Raw genomic sequence first — 15,583 nt, 5'->3', positions numbered from 1 at the left:
CAGCTTTGGTGAATGGTGCAGGTAGAAGATAAAACAAGCTGTGAGTATGAAGGCAGAATGTCAGTATTCCAGCCTGGCTTTGGGTATCCATGAGTTTTTGTGCTTTGTTTGTGGTTTGAGGGCTTGTTTGTTTCCTTTTGGGATGGTGTTTGAGTTGTTTGTTTGTTTGGTTTTTTTTTGTTTGGTTTTGGTGTTTTTTGGGTTTTTTTTGGTTGGTTGGTTTGGGGTTTAGTTTTGTTTTGTTTTTTTAGTTTTGGTTTTGTTTTCATTAAAACCTATTGTCTTTGCCCTTTATTAGACAGTGAATATGACCAAAAGCTGGTTTTAGCTAACCTATCTTAGCTGAACTGTGCTCAGCTCAAACAGCCACAGTCCCAAAGAACTTGGAATTCTGCTTGGCTGATAAGGCCCTGAAGCTTCTGTTCATAACAAATCAAGGCAGTGTAACTTGTACTTCTGTTTGAAACACCACAATGCACTTCTGTGGCAGATACCACTTTTCAAGGGTTTGAGAGATTTCTGGTGTCAGTTATCTTTTATACTTTGTATTCTTTATTACAGAATGTTCTTTCTACTTCTAACCTTTGATAGGGCTAAATAAAAGTAACCCTCTGCTGAGTAACTGGAGGGGACAGTTTGCTTAAAGCTGGGCTTGCTGCTTGTGCCAAGTAATGGTGAGAGCAGTGATAAAAGAGGGCATCATGATTTCCTAGAGTTTTATTAAAATCAGAGCCCATCCCAATGTGTTACTTTGTAATGCTGAACAAGTCTGAGAGAGTTGTCAGAAAATCCTTAATCCTTCAGTTCTTTGTGAATTATATTGAGAAGAATCTGAAAATTACATTTGGGCTTGTTTAACTTGCCTGTTCAGAGGCTTTGTGTAAGGCCACAAACTGCTTTGTGCTTCTCTATAATGGTGTTGCTATTCACAGTATATTCCATATTCCCAATTTTTCATTCCCTCTGCCTGCTGGAGGGAGATAGCAAGTTATCCAGGCTAATGGAATCACTGAGGTAACACAGGCACTGCAGGCTCTGCAGTCCATGTTTGACAGTGTGCTGTGTTGGAGACCTGCCTGGCTCTGTTGGATCAGCCTGGATCCTCTGGAATTCCACAGCTGTGGCTCAGGGCTCGTGCCAGCCCTGGGCTGGTTCCTGTGGGGCCGTTTGGGGCAGTGTGAGCAGCTGAGGAGGAGCTGCCTCAGCTCAACCACGGCTGGTAAATCCATGCTGATCCAGGAGGCCCTGGGTGTGCCTGCAGTGCCTGTGCCAGTGCTCTTGGCTCTGGGAATGCCCAGGCTGGATTGGCTCAGAGCTGGCTCAAGGCCATAAAGCTCCTTGACTTGCAGCAGTGTCACTTGTAGGGTGAAGAACTTCTGGGGCGAAGCACAGCCTGAAAGATGTCAGTGTTTTTGTGGCACTGTTGCTGACTCATCAGAGCTAAGCCTGAGCTTGTTTTACCAGGGGGTTTTGCAGGTTAATGTAATGAATTCCCCTTAATTTTTATAGCTTTATAGCTGCTTAAGCTGGATGAATCAATATTGACTCATTGAGGTTGTAAATCACTGATGAAATAATGCCTCCTGAGCATCACACGAGTCCTGTTATCAAAAGTAGGTGGCTGTGGTGAGAGCTCCCTGAGGAAAACAGTTTGCTGTTTTTAAGGTTCATTTAAACAGAATGCTTTATTAAGTTATGTTGCAATCTAAAATAAAACTCGACCTACCCTGCTAGCAGGCTTAGCAGTATATGATTTTACATAGCCACTGTTCTTTTACTTATTGAAGGTTTTGCCTATTTTTCTTTTTCTCTATTTTTTTGTTGTTGTTTTTTTTTTTTTTTTAATACAGATTTGAGTATCCTAAGTCAAAATGCTTCAGCAGAGAGAGCTAGAAATATTCTAGCTGTGGAGACTTCTCCTACAGACCTGGTGGGGGAACAAGCAGCTTCCCAGCCTGCCCCAGTCCAAGCAAGTGCCATCAACTTCTCACTTAAACAATGGAGCACTGAACTCAAGTAAGTTGGGAACGTGGGAGAAGGAGTTATCAGGAGCGTGGTAGTTGCTGGCTGAGACTGTTCCCTACTGAAAGATGTCTGTGTGTGGTGGGTGGAGCTGCTTAGAAGGACAGGGGTGGTGGGGTGGATCAGGACAGTGGGATCTCTCCAAGTAAACTCTTTGTTTTACCTCCTGTTTGAAGGGTGTGAGTGAGAACATTGTCATGTGGCATCACTGATACCTGAAAGGGAGACTGGAGTCTTGGAAAGCACTTCTGGGGATGGCTTTGCCCTCTGAACCCCAGCAGGGAGCTGGGAGTTGTATCCTCAACTCCTGCTGCTTTTCCCAGGTGCAGCATTGTAGCAGGTGTAGTGTTCAGTGCACTGGAACTGTTTTTATTGATCAAAATCAAAGCAGGACAAATCCTTACTCTTCATCTGCTTCTTAAAATAAATGAAAGCACATGGCACAGATTTGAAGTCGATGTAATTTGAATTCCTGAGCAAAACTGTGTCAGACCCTTTCTGAACAACATCAAACCCACATATATTATCCCCTTACTCATAATGAGAGAACTCTTCAGTAATAATTGCTTTAAGGAAAGCAGTTCTGCCAGCTTTCAGCCCTCCTGTTACAGTTTCTTTCTAACTGATTTTACACTTTGCTTTTCCCACACGTATTTTCCACTTGTACTTAAAGGCTGTTGCTGTGCTGGAGCAGAGCAGGTCACAGAGCAGAGCTGTAGCTCTGGTTAACTCGACCACATCCCTCCTGAGCTGTAAAATGCTGCTCATTTTCAGCAGCAGTGCTGAGTTAAACAGATGCCTTTTAAAGCTTTCTTGTTTAGCACAGAGATCTGAGAGGTTACAAAGTGGTGTTGGTTTTGGCTCTTTTTCTGGCTCCTTTTCTGTTGTTGGTTTTGGCTCTTTTTTTGGCTCTTTTTCTCTACTGTGTAGACTGTAATTGAAGTTCGAGAAAAGATGGCTTATGGCTGGATTGAGAAAGATGTCAATCCTGTTACTACATGTCGTGTTTTAGCTGGTAATGTTGTGTGGTTGCTTGGGTTTGTGTGGCCACTTTGCTTTGGTAGAACTTAAACTTGATCATCTTAGAAGGAAAAGTACATGGAACAGTTTCTGTTTGGTGAATTCCTGTATACTTGAAATGAGGTTTATTTGCTTTTTAAATTTTTTTCTTGATTTTTGGAGTGTTGTTGGGTTTTTTTTTTGTGCTGTTGGTTTTTTTTTCCTGAGTTGCAGATGCCATGCTTTGGGGAAGTCCAGCAGTGCCAGGGTGGGCTGCTCGGTGCTGCCTTGTTGGTGTGTCAGTGTTTCTGAGCAGGAAGGCAATGGTGGAGCTGAGGGTGGAGGGAAATACTTCTGGTGGCAGTGGCCCAGCAGACCCTGTAGCACAATATTCAAGAGTTGGCCTTCTCTGTATAGCTCTGACCCTCATGGCTTGAAGTCCTTGCAGGTCTTGGGAATGAACACGTGGTTCTCTTCCAACTTGGAATATTCTGTGAATCTATGTAAAAATCTATGATTCTATGTAAGAAAACTTCCCACTGCAGCTCTTTGAGGCTGAATGCCACCAGCCAGCAGGTCATGAACACTTAAACTCCTGTATCTAGCAAGATAAATTTGTTTTGAGACTTGAATCTGTAGCAGTTTTCATGAGAAAGAAAGATTTTTTTTTTTAGCCTAGGTTTGGTCAGGGACTGGTGAATTTTCCTTCTACAGGCTGTCCTCAGCTGCTCCAGAGAGAGGGGAGGGCAAGTATAATCCTAATTTTGATTGATTTTGCATAAATAGTGATCATTTTTACATGCTTCTCCTGAAGTGAATGATGCCCAATCAGTCATCCAAACTCTTCAGTAATGGCACAGGGGTCCTACAGCCTTTCCTATTGCACAGCCTTGGTTTGTGCTCAAACCAGTCTGAACAGAATTCCTGTGGGAAAAGTACATTTAGTCTTGTATTTTAACATGTGTGACCTCATTTGATTGACAAGTGGTGTTCTTTCCCTGGGTAAACAGCAGTCTGTGAGTGTGTGTCAAAGGAGGGGCACTTAATGGTATTGGACCTTTCTGCAGAACCAGGACTAGATGGTTGATATTTTCACAGCAGTGAAAGCTAATTATGAACCTTGGAAAATTAAAATTAAAATTACATAGTAGTGTATAAAAGCTGTAACTGTAAAAGCTGGTGGCAAAAAAAACCCCACTAAAATGTTAGAATTTATTTTAGTAAACATCTCTAAGCAGCAGGACTGTCGTGGGTGATGGTCTTCCTCCCTTCTCCAGCAATTCTACACCATTTAGGGCAGCAGTGCAGCCTGGTGGCCTTGGGAATATGTGTGCACTCTCCAGTGTCTTACTGGATTGGGATGGGACTAGTTATAGCTCCAATGGATGGATCCCAATGTTTCTAGAACTGTGTTGCTGGGAGCATGTCTTTGTCTTATTTTTGCTAATTTGTATTAAGACATGTAGATGTTTTAGAGCCTTGTCCTTCCTCCTGAGCACGTTTATGGTGTGTCTGACAGAGAAACTGTTGCTGTAATAGCTGTGTTTGCATCCCAGGCAGCAGTGGGGAAGGAATAATGGGGAAAAAATGAAGAATATGTCTTGAAGTTAAGCTGTGTGTGTATTTGCAGTAACTGAAGTTGAACCATGCTTTTCTGCTTTTCAGAATGTATTTTCAAGTACTAGTTGACATATACAGACATTTGGGCCTGAGTTTTTGTAATCTTCATGCCCTCAGCTACTTATATCTCTTATATATGCAGAATATAGACTTGGAAACATACTGAATTATAGTAACCTCAAGTTATAGAACCATAAAATATGACTTAACCCCCAAACATTTAAAAATAGAGAATCATTAGATCATATGATCAACTGTTGGGTAGTTTGACTGTAGTGGTCACAGTGTGCTTAGGAAAATAAATATTGTTTTCAAATTTAACTATCTGATCTTTTAATCTTATTTTAATGTAATAGAAAGCAATGAAGCAGTGCCACTTCAGTGCCCTGAACAAACCTATGCAAAAGCTTTACAAAACAGAGCATCAGCTATGATTTTTCATGGGCTTAACAGCAGTTTTTTAAGCAGCTTTTCCAGAAGTCACTTGACTACTTGTTCTTTGTGGTTTGTTCAAGCTTTAGAAGGTGGTGTTCAGACAGGTTTTAAATCCTGGAGTTGACCAAGTGCAGAGCAGGGGGCTGTGGAGGTGCCTGGTAAGAGTCAGCCCCTGTTCCCAGAACAGATGGAGAGGTGCAGGTGACACCTGTTGATTTTGAGTGCCCTGGAAAATGTGTCAGTCACTGCCCAATTTGATCTGTTTAATTTCCCTGGAAGGTCTGAAAAACAAAATAAGGCTTCTTGCCCCCGACAGAAACTGTGATTCTTTCTGGGAGAAAATTAAAGTGTAGCATAAGTTGATCTTTGAGTTTGTAGATTGCTGGAATGGTTTTATTAATAACCTTTAGGGTTATTTTTAAGTTGTACTTAAATATTTCTTGGTTCATCAGATTATGAAAATCTTGCACTGCATAATAATTAGCTTAGAGTTCATGTTGATCAGGTGTTAAATCTCATGTGAAGCTGAAAGACTGGCTTGGATCATCACATCATCTTGAGAGTGTAATATGGGTTACCTTCTGCTTGAGATTTGAAAAGGAAGAAGAGAGAATGTGGCTCAGTGAGTGAGAGCATCTTTGTGGGCTTGCACAGACTGCAGAGAAAATGCTGAGATAGCAAATACATTTCCAATTTTATACCTGAGATATTAAACTGATTCCTATGGGTCAATGTAGAATCTCCTTGTCTGGCTGAACAAAGGCTTTACATACTGAGCTGTGCTAATACTCATGGACATAAGAGTGGACATTTCTGATTGCATGGTGGTTGTGGAGGAAGCTGGGTAAGGTAACCTCATCCTACTGGGAAATGTATGTTCTTCCATGGAATTATCTGGCTGGAATTCAGAGGATGCCTCTGAAATGTTCTTGCAGATAATTGGCCATGTTCCACCTTAGGAAAGAAAAACTGCTCAGGAGTCTGTCATCAGTGACTCAGCCACAGCAGGTCTCTTGGGTGATCCCAAGTTTTGCATTAACCCAGGATATGGAACTATAACATCCATGTTTTGCCTGCATGCTGTTCAGTTCAGTGCCTGGCAGTTCCTCTAAAATTCTAAGCTACAATAACTGATCAATAAAGAGATGCTGCTTGTAAATCCTAACTTTTTGTACTTCACCACTGCCAAAACAGAGGGAGATGCAAAATACCATAGTGGTCTCCTAGAAATTAATATCCCATTAAAGCAAAATAATTCTTCTGTTCTTGAAACCCGTTGATGGGGCGTGCTGTTTGGTAGGACACCCTTTGTTTTCTTTGAGCTTTTATTTGGTATTGGTTTGGTCTGTGTTTTAGCTTATTTTTACTTTGCACTGTTTGAACTGTAGTGCTTGTCTTGCAAAGCCCTTTACAGAATGAATGCAAAACACAGAAATCGTGGTCACCTTTTCCTGCTGCCTTTTCCACAGAAATTCCATGTCCTCTCTAAGGAAAGGAAACAACGAGAACCGCAAGAGCATATTTTACACCACCGAGGAGTGGGAACTGCTGGATCCAACCCCCAAAGACTTGGAGGACTCCATGGCTCTGGAAGAAAAGAGGAAGCACCTGGCAGAAGGAAGTAAAGGTAGAAGTGGGAGGAAGGAAGGGGAGCATTTGCCTTCTTTAATGTAATGTACTGTGTTGTGTCTGTCTCTAGGAAGTAGTGGAAGCTTATCTTTTCTTCACAAACCACATCCAGAGCTCTGTAAATCCATTTTTTAAAAAACTAATTCCTTATGATGTGTTTGGAATCTTCTGCCATTCAAATACAACAGAATGAGGACAAAGCCTTGTTATCCACTGTTCTGGTTTCCTGAGTGTGTTACTGGCTTTAGTTCTGTCACTTGACTTGCAAAGTTAGGAGATGAAGGGAAATGCTGAGACTTTAATTACTCAGTTGAGTGTCACTCCCTGAAACAGAACTGCCTTTATACTCTAAATAAGTATGTAGGTGTTACATTGTCTTGCTTCTGAAATGGGGAAAAAGTAGGGGATGTACATGCAGTGGCAGCTCATCTGTGAATTGTAACTGGGTCTCAAATATGACCAGTGTCTGCAATAACCTCATGAAGATGTTTTTACAGCTCCTTAGGAGCACTTCAGCTGGAATCCAAGCGATTTGATCTGTTAGAAAACATCCTTCTCCCTGAGTACTCCTGTGGTGATGTAAACAGAGGTGAATTGTTACCCCAGTGCCTCTTCCAGGAGCAGGGGGCTGTGATACCAGGGTTGGGTTTGCTCTGACCACTTTGGAACTGTTAATTATTTGAAGCAAAGTTTACTTTGCCATAGTTAGGGGTACCTTTTATTTTGTGTGATAAATTAGTACTTGGGGAGTAAGACACGAAGAGAATTTTACAATTCATGAGCCAAGTCTTTTGTCTGGGAGGGGAGGAGCCTTTGAGCTCTATACTTTTCCCACCAAAGGAAGCAGCTTGGAAAATGAGGCATGTTTAACTCTATTGTACTGGGTAGTTTAGAAGCTGCTCAGAGTCTGATGTTAATGAGTGTATTTTTTTTAAGGAAATCTGAATGCTTTGAAATGCCTTTTTACTAAGTGAACCGAACTAGAAGAAATTGTTTTGTGCAGGACTGACTAGTTCAGCTTTTCCATTTGAGTTTGGCCGCATTCCACACAAAGCAAGGCGCCCCTTGCTGAAGGACATGATGGGATCGAGCAAGAACCGCGCCGGCAGCGACTCCTCCCCAACAGAGTGGTGCTCTGGCAATGGCAGCAAACTGGTCTCTGAGCTGCAGCTCAAGTATCAAAGCCAGCAGGAAGAGCTGGAGAAGCTGAAGAAAGATCTTTTGAGCCAAAAGGTAATTAAGCCTTCAGGCAAAGTGCCCAAAGCAGATGGATCTGGCAGGTGACTGTGAGTTTAACCTTTCTGGCCATCGAACTGCAAGAGCTGGTTGGTTGGTGTAAAACGATGGTGCTGAACAAACCTTGGTACATAAAGAGTCTTGAGACAAGAAGGACCATTTTTACATCTGTTGAAGATGAGATCCCTGAACAAAACCTTTGCACAGTGTTCATTAACTTGGTTTATGTATCTTCCTTATTCTCTGAAGTGATTTTGTTCAGTGTCTGTTTTGTTCTGTTCAGGTAGACGCAGCTTCTTTTTCCATTAGTACTTATAATTTCTGAGAAACTCATCCTTTCAGGTCCTCTTTGTTTGTTTTTTGATTCTCTCAATGCTAGAGAGAGGTTGGGGAATGGGCCTGACTTCTCTCTACCCTAACTGCATCATCAGGAGTGGTTTTGTAAAGCATAATCATCTATAAAACATGCATATAGTACTGCACTCATAGTGTTCATGGTTGTATGCCTCATAACTCCAATTTATTCAGCACCTTGCTTTATCTAAAAGAATTTCTACTCCTTTTAAGAAGAATAATTTTTAGGTCTTATATGGAGCTGCTATTTGTATTTTCTGTTGTGTGGGATGATCGAAGAGAATCCAAAGAAGGAATGTGAGCCCCATGTTTATAATCATTTGAGGAGTTATCTTTCCCAGGAGTACATTTGAGCTCCTGAGCCAGCTTCTGAGAAATCTCACTGGTCTAAGTGCAACACTGTGTTCACAGTTGCTTCTGTTTTAATAAGAAGACAAATTAAAATGGTGTGGCAAGATGTTCTAAAAAGCCCTCTTCAGACTTCCTTTTTGGCAAAGCAGCATGTATTGTTTCCTGCTCTTATTTTCTCTCTCTGTTAGAGAAGAGCTGTTAGTTCCTTTGCCTTTTCCATTCTGGAATGTTCACCTGTTAACCTTTGGGGTTTAAGCCCTCTCCCTGTTCCTCTCCCTACAACAGGGCTGCTTGCAGGCAAGGATTTTTTCAGCTTCCAGGTAACTGCTGGGCCACAGCTGTCCACTACTTCTCCTTAACCTGTTGGAGCCTTTCTAGGCAGGATCCTTAGCTCAAAGACATTTAAACCCTCAGTGTAGGCCAGTCACTGTAAGGTGTTAATCTGCTAGAAATCATGTCATGTCAGTGTTTCCCTTTTTCCTTAAAACTCAGCCCGAGCTCTCTTAAAAGCTGTTTATTCAGATTAAAAACCCATTCCAGAGCTTTCTTTTGCTTGATGTTAACTTTGTAAGTTATAAACCTTAGAAACTTAAAACTTCATGACCTTTTTTTTTCTTTAATTCTCAGGAACTTGTTCGACTCCTGCAGCAAACAGTCCGCTCCTCCCAGTACGATAAATACTTTGCCAGCCGCCTTTGTGAGGGGGTTCCCAAAGACAAACTGGAGCTGTTGCACCAAAAGGACGACCAGATTTTGGGTCTCAACAATCAGCTTGAAAAGTTAAACCTGGAAAAAGACAGCCTCCAGCAGGAAGTGAAGAACCTGAAATGCAAAGTTGGAGAACTCAATGAGCAGCTGGGTATGTTGATGGAAACTATTCAAGCTAAAGATGAGGTGATCATGAAACTCTCCCGGCAGCTCAGTGAATGTGAGGACAGTTCATCCTCTCCAAGTGGAGCAGTAAATTCTCCCACGGCCACCAGTGCTAATAAGGACCTGCAGGAACTGGACAGACTGAAAGTAAGAGCAATGTCTCTGTCTCGATGCATAGGGGACTCTGTGCTCCCTGTAGGGGTGCTTTGAGGCTGCTGTGCTGCTTGAGGTCACTGCAGCAGCTCCCCAGGACACTTCTCAGCTGAGGCTTTCTCTGCTTGGCACCCCCTCTTTGAATGTCTGTGACAATCTCACTGAACTCCTCTCCTTTGGGCTGCTCTGTCTGCCTGTAGTGCAGGGTCCTGGGCTTCCAGGGAATTAATCCTTGCTGGGGAGGAGCAGTGATGTGAGAAATAATCAAAGGAGCAGGAAGAAGTGAGTGTAAGAGGAAAATATCAGCATGGGGGGAAAGAAAGAGAAAGCTTGCTTTTTTAAAGATTTTCAGTATCGAAACCGAGGCAACAAAGCATGTGGAATGGCAAAGGGAAGCTCTGAGGAGACAAAAAGGGAGGAATTTAAGAACCTGTTTTACTAATGCTCCTACAGATCTCATTAATGCCTTTTTTTTGAACCTCAATGAATGTGTCACAAGTTCTTAATGGAGTTACTGAAGTTATCCACTTTGCTCTAAACATGCTTTTTTTTGCCTTTGGATAAATGTTGTATTCCAAATTGATTAACACTCCAAGGAATTTGGAATACAAGTAAGTAACTTAAAATATGCATAAACATTCATCATACCTTTCCTATATGAGACCCTGGTAAGTTTTAAACCTGATAAATGCTATTAGTAGCTGCTGTTTCCATGTTCTGAGGTGTGCTTTCTCTGGCAGGCATTTGCTGTTTGTAAAATATTTTTTATTAAAAATCTAGTTTGCCTTTTTTTTTTTTTTTTTAATCCACAGGACAATCTTCAGGGTTATAAGACCCAGAATAAATTTTTAAATAAGGAGATTTTGGAACTTTCTGCTCTACGAAGAAGCGCAGAAGCAAGAGAGAGAGAATGGCAGGCAAAGGTCAGACTAACACAGCATGTTCTCACTTTGGAAATGTCTAAAAGGTTTTCAAAATTTTAGCTGTAAATCTACCTAGGAAAGTGGAACAAGTTAAAAATCCCCCTTAACTCAGTCCTTACAGACCAATCTTTCTGGACGGGTTCTTGAAAGAAGTAATTTGCTGTAAATTTAAATTTGCTGGTGAAAGTTTTTTTGCAACTTATGAACACAGGCATATATATTTCTCTGAAAACATTATTTCCTCAGAATTCAGGGTGTGATGATTTTTTTGAGGTATGACAGGATGTGTAGAGCTTTCTTCTGAGCATGAAGGGTGACTGTGATACGGTGAATGTAATTTTGGGAGTGTGTTCTTGTATAGATGAACTTGAATGTAGAGGTGTTGCAGGTGAATAATGAATATTTCCATTGCCTGGGGTTGGGAAAATAAACACACACATAGAGATGGTAGGCTTTGCCTCTGGTTTTTTGGAAGCAAAGCCCACAGTGGCCAGGTTAAAATGCTGTATTTCTGGCATGGAAGTGTGTGTTTACAGCTCCTACATGCTGTTGCCTAACTCATGTCTTTAAAATGCCATTTGAGTTGTTCTTGTTCCAGCATGCATAGGCTGAAGCTGTTACTTGAAAGGCACAAAATGGTTGAGTTGTATTTCATGCAGTGTAGTGATAATTTAAGCTGGCTCACATTTTCCATATGCAAAAGTACATCTGGTGGAACACATCAGATCTGCTTTGCTGCCTTATGTTTGCTGGTGCTACACAAATGGGAAAGTCAAGCTGACTGTTCCTGACTTACAGGTTTCTGAGCAACATAAACCAACAGAATCACACTGAACCAGGTTTTAAAAGAAGTGTAGCACAAAGTAAGTGTCTGAAGACTTACATAATATATTGTTTTCTGCAGTACACCAGCTTGGAAGCCAAACTCTGCCAGATTGAAAGTAAATACTTGATCTTGCTTCAAGAAATGAAAACTCCAGTTTGTTCTGAGGAGCAGAGTCCTGCTCGTGAGGTCATCACACAGCTACTGGAAGATGCCTTGAAAGCAGAAACCAGTGAACAACCAGAACAGGCCTTTTTCAAACCACACCTGGTCAGGTAATTTGGTCCTGTTAAAATAAATGTCTGTGTGCCTTGGTCAGTGAAGGGGCTGCAGTCCCAGCAGGGAAAGTCTCTGGTGTTGGGAGTGCAACTGCCAGAGTCTCCTGAATGGTCAGACTGGGAAGTTCCCTTAACACATTTATTGGTTTATTGAGATAGTATACAACTTAGACTCAAATGTTGCCATACAGCTGCTGAAGGTGAGTTACTGAAGAGTTGGGTTCATTTGAACTTGACCCTGTTCTTAAAGTGCTTAATTTGTATGGTAATACATACTGGAATATGGCCCCAAGTCTTTTATATATGGAATTGTGAAAGTAATTACTAAATAAAAGATATATTTCAGAAAAATGTGTAATAATTGTTAAAACTTGACAGCTATGGAGAGTGGCTGTGGACTAACTCTGATGGGAACGTGGGAGTTTCAGGGCTGCTGAACACATGTAAAACCTTTTTTTTTTTCCTTTTTTTTTCCCATTGCAGTGAATATGATATATATGGGTTTCAGACAGTCCCAGAGGATGATGAGGAGGAGAAACTAGTAGCAAAATCACGAGCTTTGGACCTGAGGTCACTTTCCCTCAGTGAAAATCGAGAGATCTCAGCTGGAGTAAAATGGGAAAACTACCTTGCCAGCACCATGAACAGGGAGATGATGCGCTCCGTGGAGCTGAAGAACCTCATCCGCTCCGGAATTCCACACGAACACCGCTCCAAGATCTGGAAGTGGTGTGTCAATCTCCACGTTAAAAAATTCAAGGACAGCACAGTACCTGGGTACTTCCAAACCTTGCTTCAAAATGCTCTGGAGAAACAAAACCCTGCATCCAAACAGATTGAGTTGGATCTCCTGAGGACTTTGCCCAACAACAAACATTATTCCTCCCCGACATCCGAAGGGATCCAGAAGCTGCGGAATGTGCTGCTGGCATTTTCCTGGAGAAATCCTGATATAGGATATTGCCAAGGGCTCAACAGGTGAGATATTGCTAATCCTGAGTAATGAGCCTTTCAAATCCCAAATGTAGCAACACGCCGTGGAACAGAGGTTTGCCTTATGGGCTGTATGCTCAGCATTTACGGTGTTTTAAGAAACAAATAACTGGCACGTTTTTTAAAACAATTAAAAAAAACAGATGACCTGGATAGTGAATTCTGTAAAATCAGCTTGGCAAAAAACATGGAACTGAAATTAACTCATGTAAGAAGTGGGATACTTGAATGTAGTTTTACATTGACTTTGTATCACTTGTAGGGGATTGAGTTGCTTTTGTGTGCAAGAATTTGTTTGTTTTTTTCTTAAAACGAGCAGAAATAAATGCTTGAAAGCTTTTTTTATATTGTTAAGGCCACAAATTTCAGTATTTCACTCTGATACCTTCAATCAGAATAGCAGAATTCTCTGTGTTGAGAGAGCTAAAATCAGCAGCACCAGCACTTGAAGAAATGCTTAGAACAAGTTCAGCCTTTAAAATATTTTAGGGCTTTTTATTTTCATTAAAAGATGATGGTGTTATTTATGTTTATCTTAAGGGAGATAAAGCAAATGTGCTAGAAAGGATTTTTCTAATCTTAAAACAACTTTGTGTGTAATTCAAGAGCCATCTGTTCTTTCTTCTCTTCAATAAGAAAAGACAAAAGTCTGGGAATCAAGTATTATATTTAGGACTTGGAAGCTTCTTATTATTTTGTCTTAGTTCCTGGGAAAATGGCTTCTAGAAGATCACTTAGCTCTTGCCTTTATCTGATTTCTTATTTAGCTGAATAAAAACACTTGGTGTGGCTGAGAAGGCCCCATCTGAAACTTCAGTCACAGTGTTGCTGTTTAGTGCTCTCCTGATCTACCTCAGCTGAACAAAACCACTTTATTGTAATGGTTCTTAATATAGTTTGTGATGCTATAATAATCTTTTTCTTCAAATAAACCCTATTTTCAGGTTGGTGGCAATTGCACTTCTGTACTTGGAACAGGAAGATGCTTTTTGGTGTCTGGTAACAATAGTGGAAGTTTTCATGCCTCGTGATTATTACACGAAGACACTGCTGGGATCCCAGGTATGTGCTCTGCTCCTGGGAACTGCAGCCAGACAAAAGCTTTCCTTTGCAACTGGCTGACAGGCCTTCCTGGGGGTGTCTTGAGTTGACAGGGGTGGGGTCCAGGCACCAGGGCCCTTGTTTGGACAAGGGCTTGACACTAAATAATTGTTCAGTGCCGTGCTTGCAGCTCCAGCCTTAACCCCGCTTCTCATTACTGACTTCACAGCATGGAGTGGATTTATCCTTCCTTTCCTCAGATCTGGGGGGATGGTGGTTATGGGCCCTGAGGGAGTATTTTGCTGTCCTGGGAGCAGTCTGTGCTGTGGCACTGCTCTGCCTCCAGGTGCTGCCCTGTGCAGGCTGCCTTCTCCATCCACATCTCTCCCAGCTCATTGAGTGCTCCTGCAGCAGTGCACCCCTGGTGACCTGCCATGGAAACACACCCTCTGTGTGTGAGGAGCCCTGTGGGACAGGGGCTGGCTGCAGAAGCTGGCAGTGTGTCAGCAAGGGGGGTGTGCATTGGGATGGCTCTGCATTTGGGTGGGTATAGCCTGGAATTGTTATCTGGACACTCCTGGATTTCCTGGTTACCTCTTGAAAAACTTGCACTTACAGGCTGGTGACAGCCCTACTTGGAATGACTGCTGAAAAATTAAGAGCAATAATAACCTGTTTGTCACCCGTTCAGGTTGATCAGCGGGTTTTCAAGGACTTGATGAGTGAGAAGCTGCCACGACTTCACGCTCACTTTGAGCAGTACAAGGTGGATTACACCCTTATCACCTTCAACTGGTTCCTGGTGGTGTTTGTGGACAGCGTGGTCAGCGACATCCTTTTCAAAATCTGGGACTCCTTCCTCTATGAGGGACCAAAGGTGAGCTGAAGGAGCTGAGATTGTTCATTTGTTACCTGAGAAAAACTGCTCTGCTGTTACTGAGCACAGGGGGGAGGAAGGTGGTTTCACAAGAATCCTGTCACTTAAAATCACTGGTAGGGAAAAAAAAGAACAAAGGAGGAAATGTGCATAAATAACCAGCCAAAGCATTTTCCATTTTATCTGTGCTCTGCAAGTTAAGGGGTTGAGTTACATGGAAGAATTTTAAATACAAGTATTTTCCTTTTGCCACCACCTTTTTTTTCCCCCTTTGAAAAAAATAAAAGTCCAGGCAGTGCTGTTTATTCTTATGTGCAGCTGTCAATGAGTTTCTGGTAATTATATCAAGGTGAGAGCTACTCTTATAAAAAAGAAAGATGAGGTGATGGAGGCAGAAGTTAGAAGTATTGAAAAGATGTAAAAATTACTTGTAACCAAGAGCTGATTTTTAGCTTTTCTCTGCAGCAAATATTTGTTTTATCTCTGCAGACATTTGAAGCACAAATGACAAACAGTGACTCTATGTCATAAATCAAGGGGGGATTTGAAAGAATTTTCATTTTTCTAAAATTGCAGTGAAATAAAATCAGTGTGGGGAAAAAAAAAGTCATTGGTTTCAAACACTAAAGTAGATTTTGTAGGCAACTGGAGAGAATAGGTGAGTTATAAAATAAGACAAAAACTGTGTTTGAGGTGACTGCTCGCTGGCCTTGGTTGGGCATTTGAACACAGAGTGGTTGGCTGTTCATTCACATCAGTTAAACATCTTGGCAATTTGTGAATGCAGCCAGGCACGGACTGGCAAAGTTCAGAACTTACCAAAGCAAAGGGAAATAATGCTGCTTCCAGCTCATGCCAATGGTGATGGACAAACTGGTATCAGAAACTCCTCCAGCATCAGGTCCTCAGTGTGTTGGGAAAATTCAAGGCCTTGGAAAAGAAGCTGTTTAAAAATCAAAACTTAAATTTAACTGTG

The 15,583-nt window shown here is 41.7% G+C and overlaps 1 protein-coding gene across 3 annotated transcripts in view; it reads left to right on the top strand.

Annotated features, from left to right (window-relative positions):
- Positions 1–15,583, top strand: part of TBC1D2B (TBC1 domain family member 2B) — a 33,101-nt gene that overhangs the window by 10,755 nt on the left and 6,763 nt on the right. For 2 of the 3 annotated variants that reach the window (XM_051770494.1, XM_051770496.1), the window contains exons 3-11: positions 1,851–2,016; positions 6,546–6,703; positions 7,709–7,938; positions 9,274–9,666; positions 10,485–10,595; positions 11,500–11,693; positions 12,180–12,674; positions 13,634–13,751; positions 14,422–14,607. In XM_051770494.1, the coding sequence (XP_051626454.1) occupies positions 1,851–2,016; positions 6,546–6,703; positions 7,709–7,938; positions 9,274–9,666; positions 10,485–10,595; positions 11,500–11,693; positions 12,180–12,674; positions 13,634–13,751; positions 14,422–14,607 (2,051 nt within the window). The remainder of the gene's footprint in view (positions 1–1,850; positions 2,017–6,545; positions 6,704–7,708; positions 7,939–9,273; positions 9,667–10,484; positions 10,596–11,499; positions 11,694–12,179; positions 12,675–13,633; positions 13,752–14,421; positions 14,608–15,583) is intronic. The other variant, XM_051770495.1, reaches the window with a different exon arrangement.

This window comes from Manacus candei, unplaced genomic scaffold (assembly GCF_025592945.1).
Source record: "Manacus candei isolate 608988 ecotype Guabito, Panama unplaced genomic scaffold, ASM2559294v1 h1tg000119l, whole genome shotgun sequence".
Taxonomy (NCBI): Eukaryota; Metazoa; Chordata; class Aves; order Passeriformes; family Pipridae; genus Manacus; species Manacus candei.
This window is presented reverse-complemented; position numbering and strand designations above follow the sequence as displayed.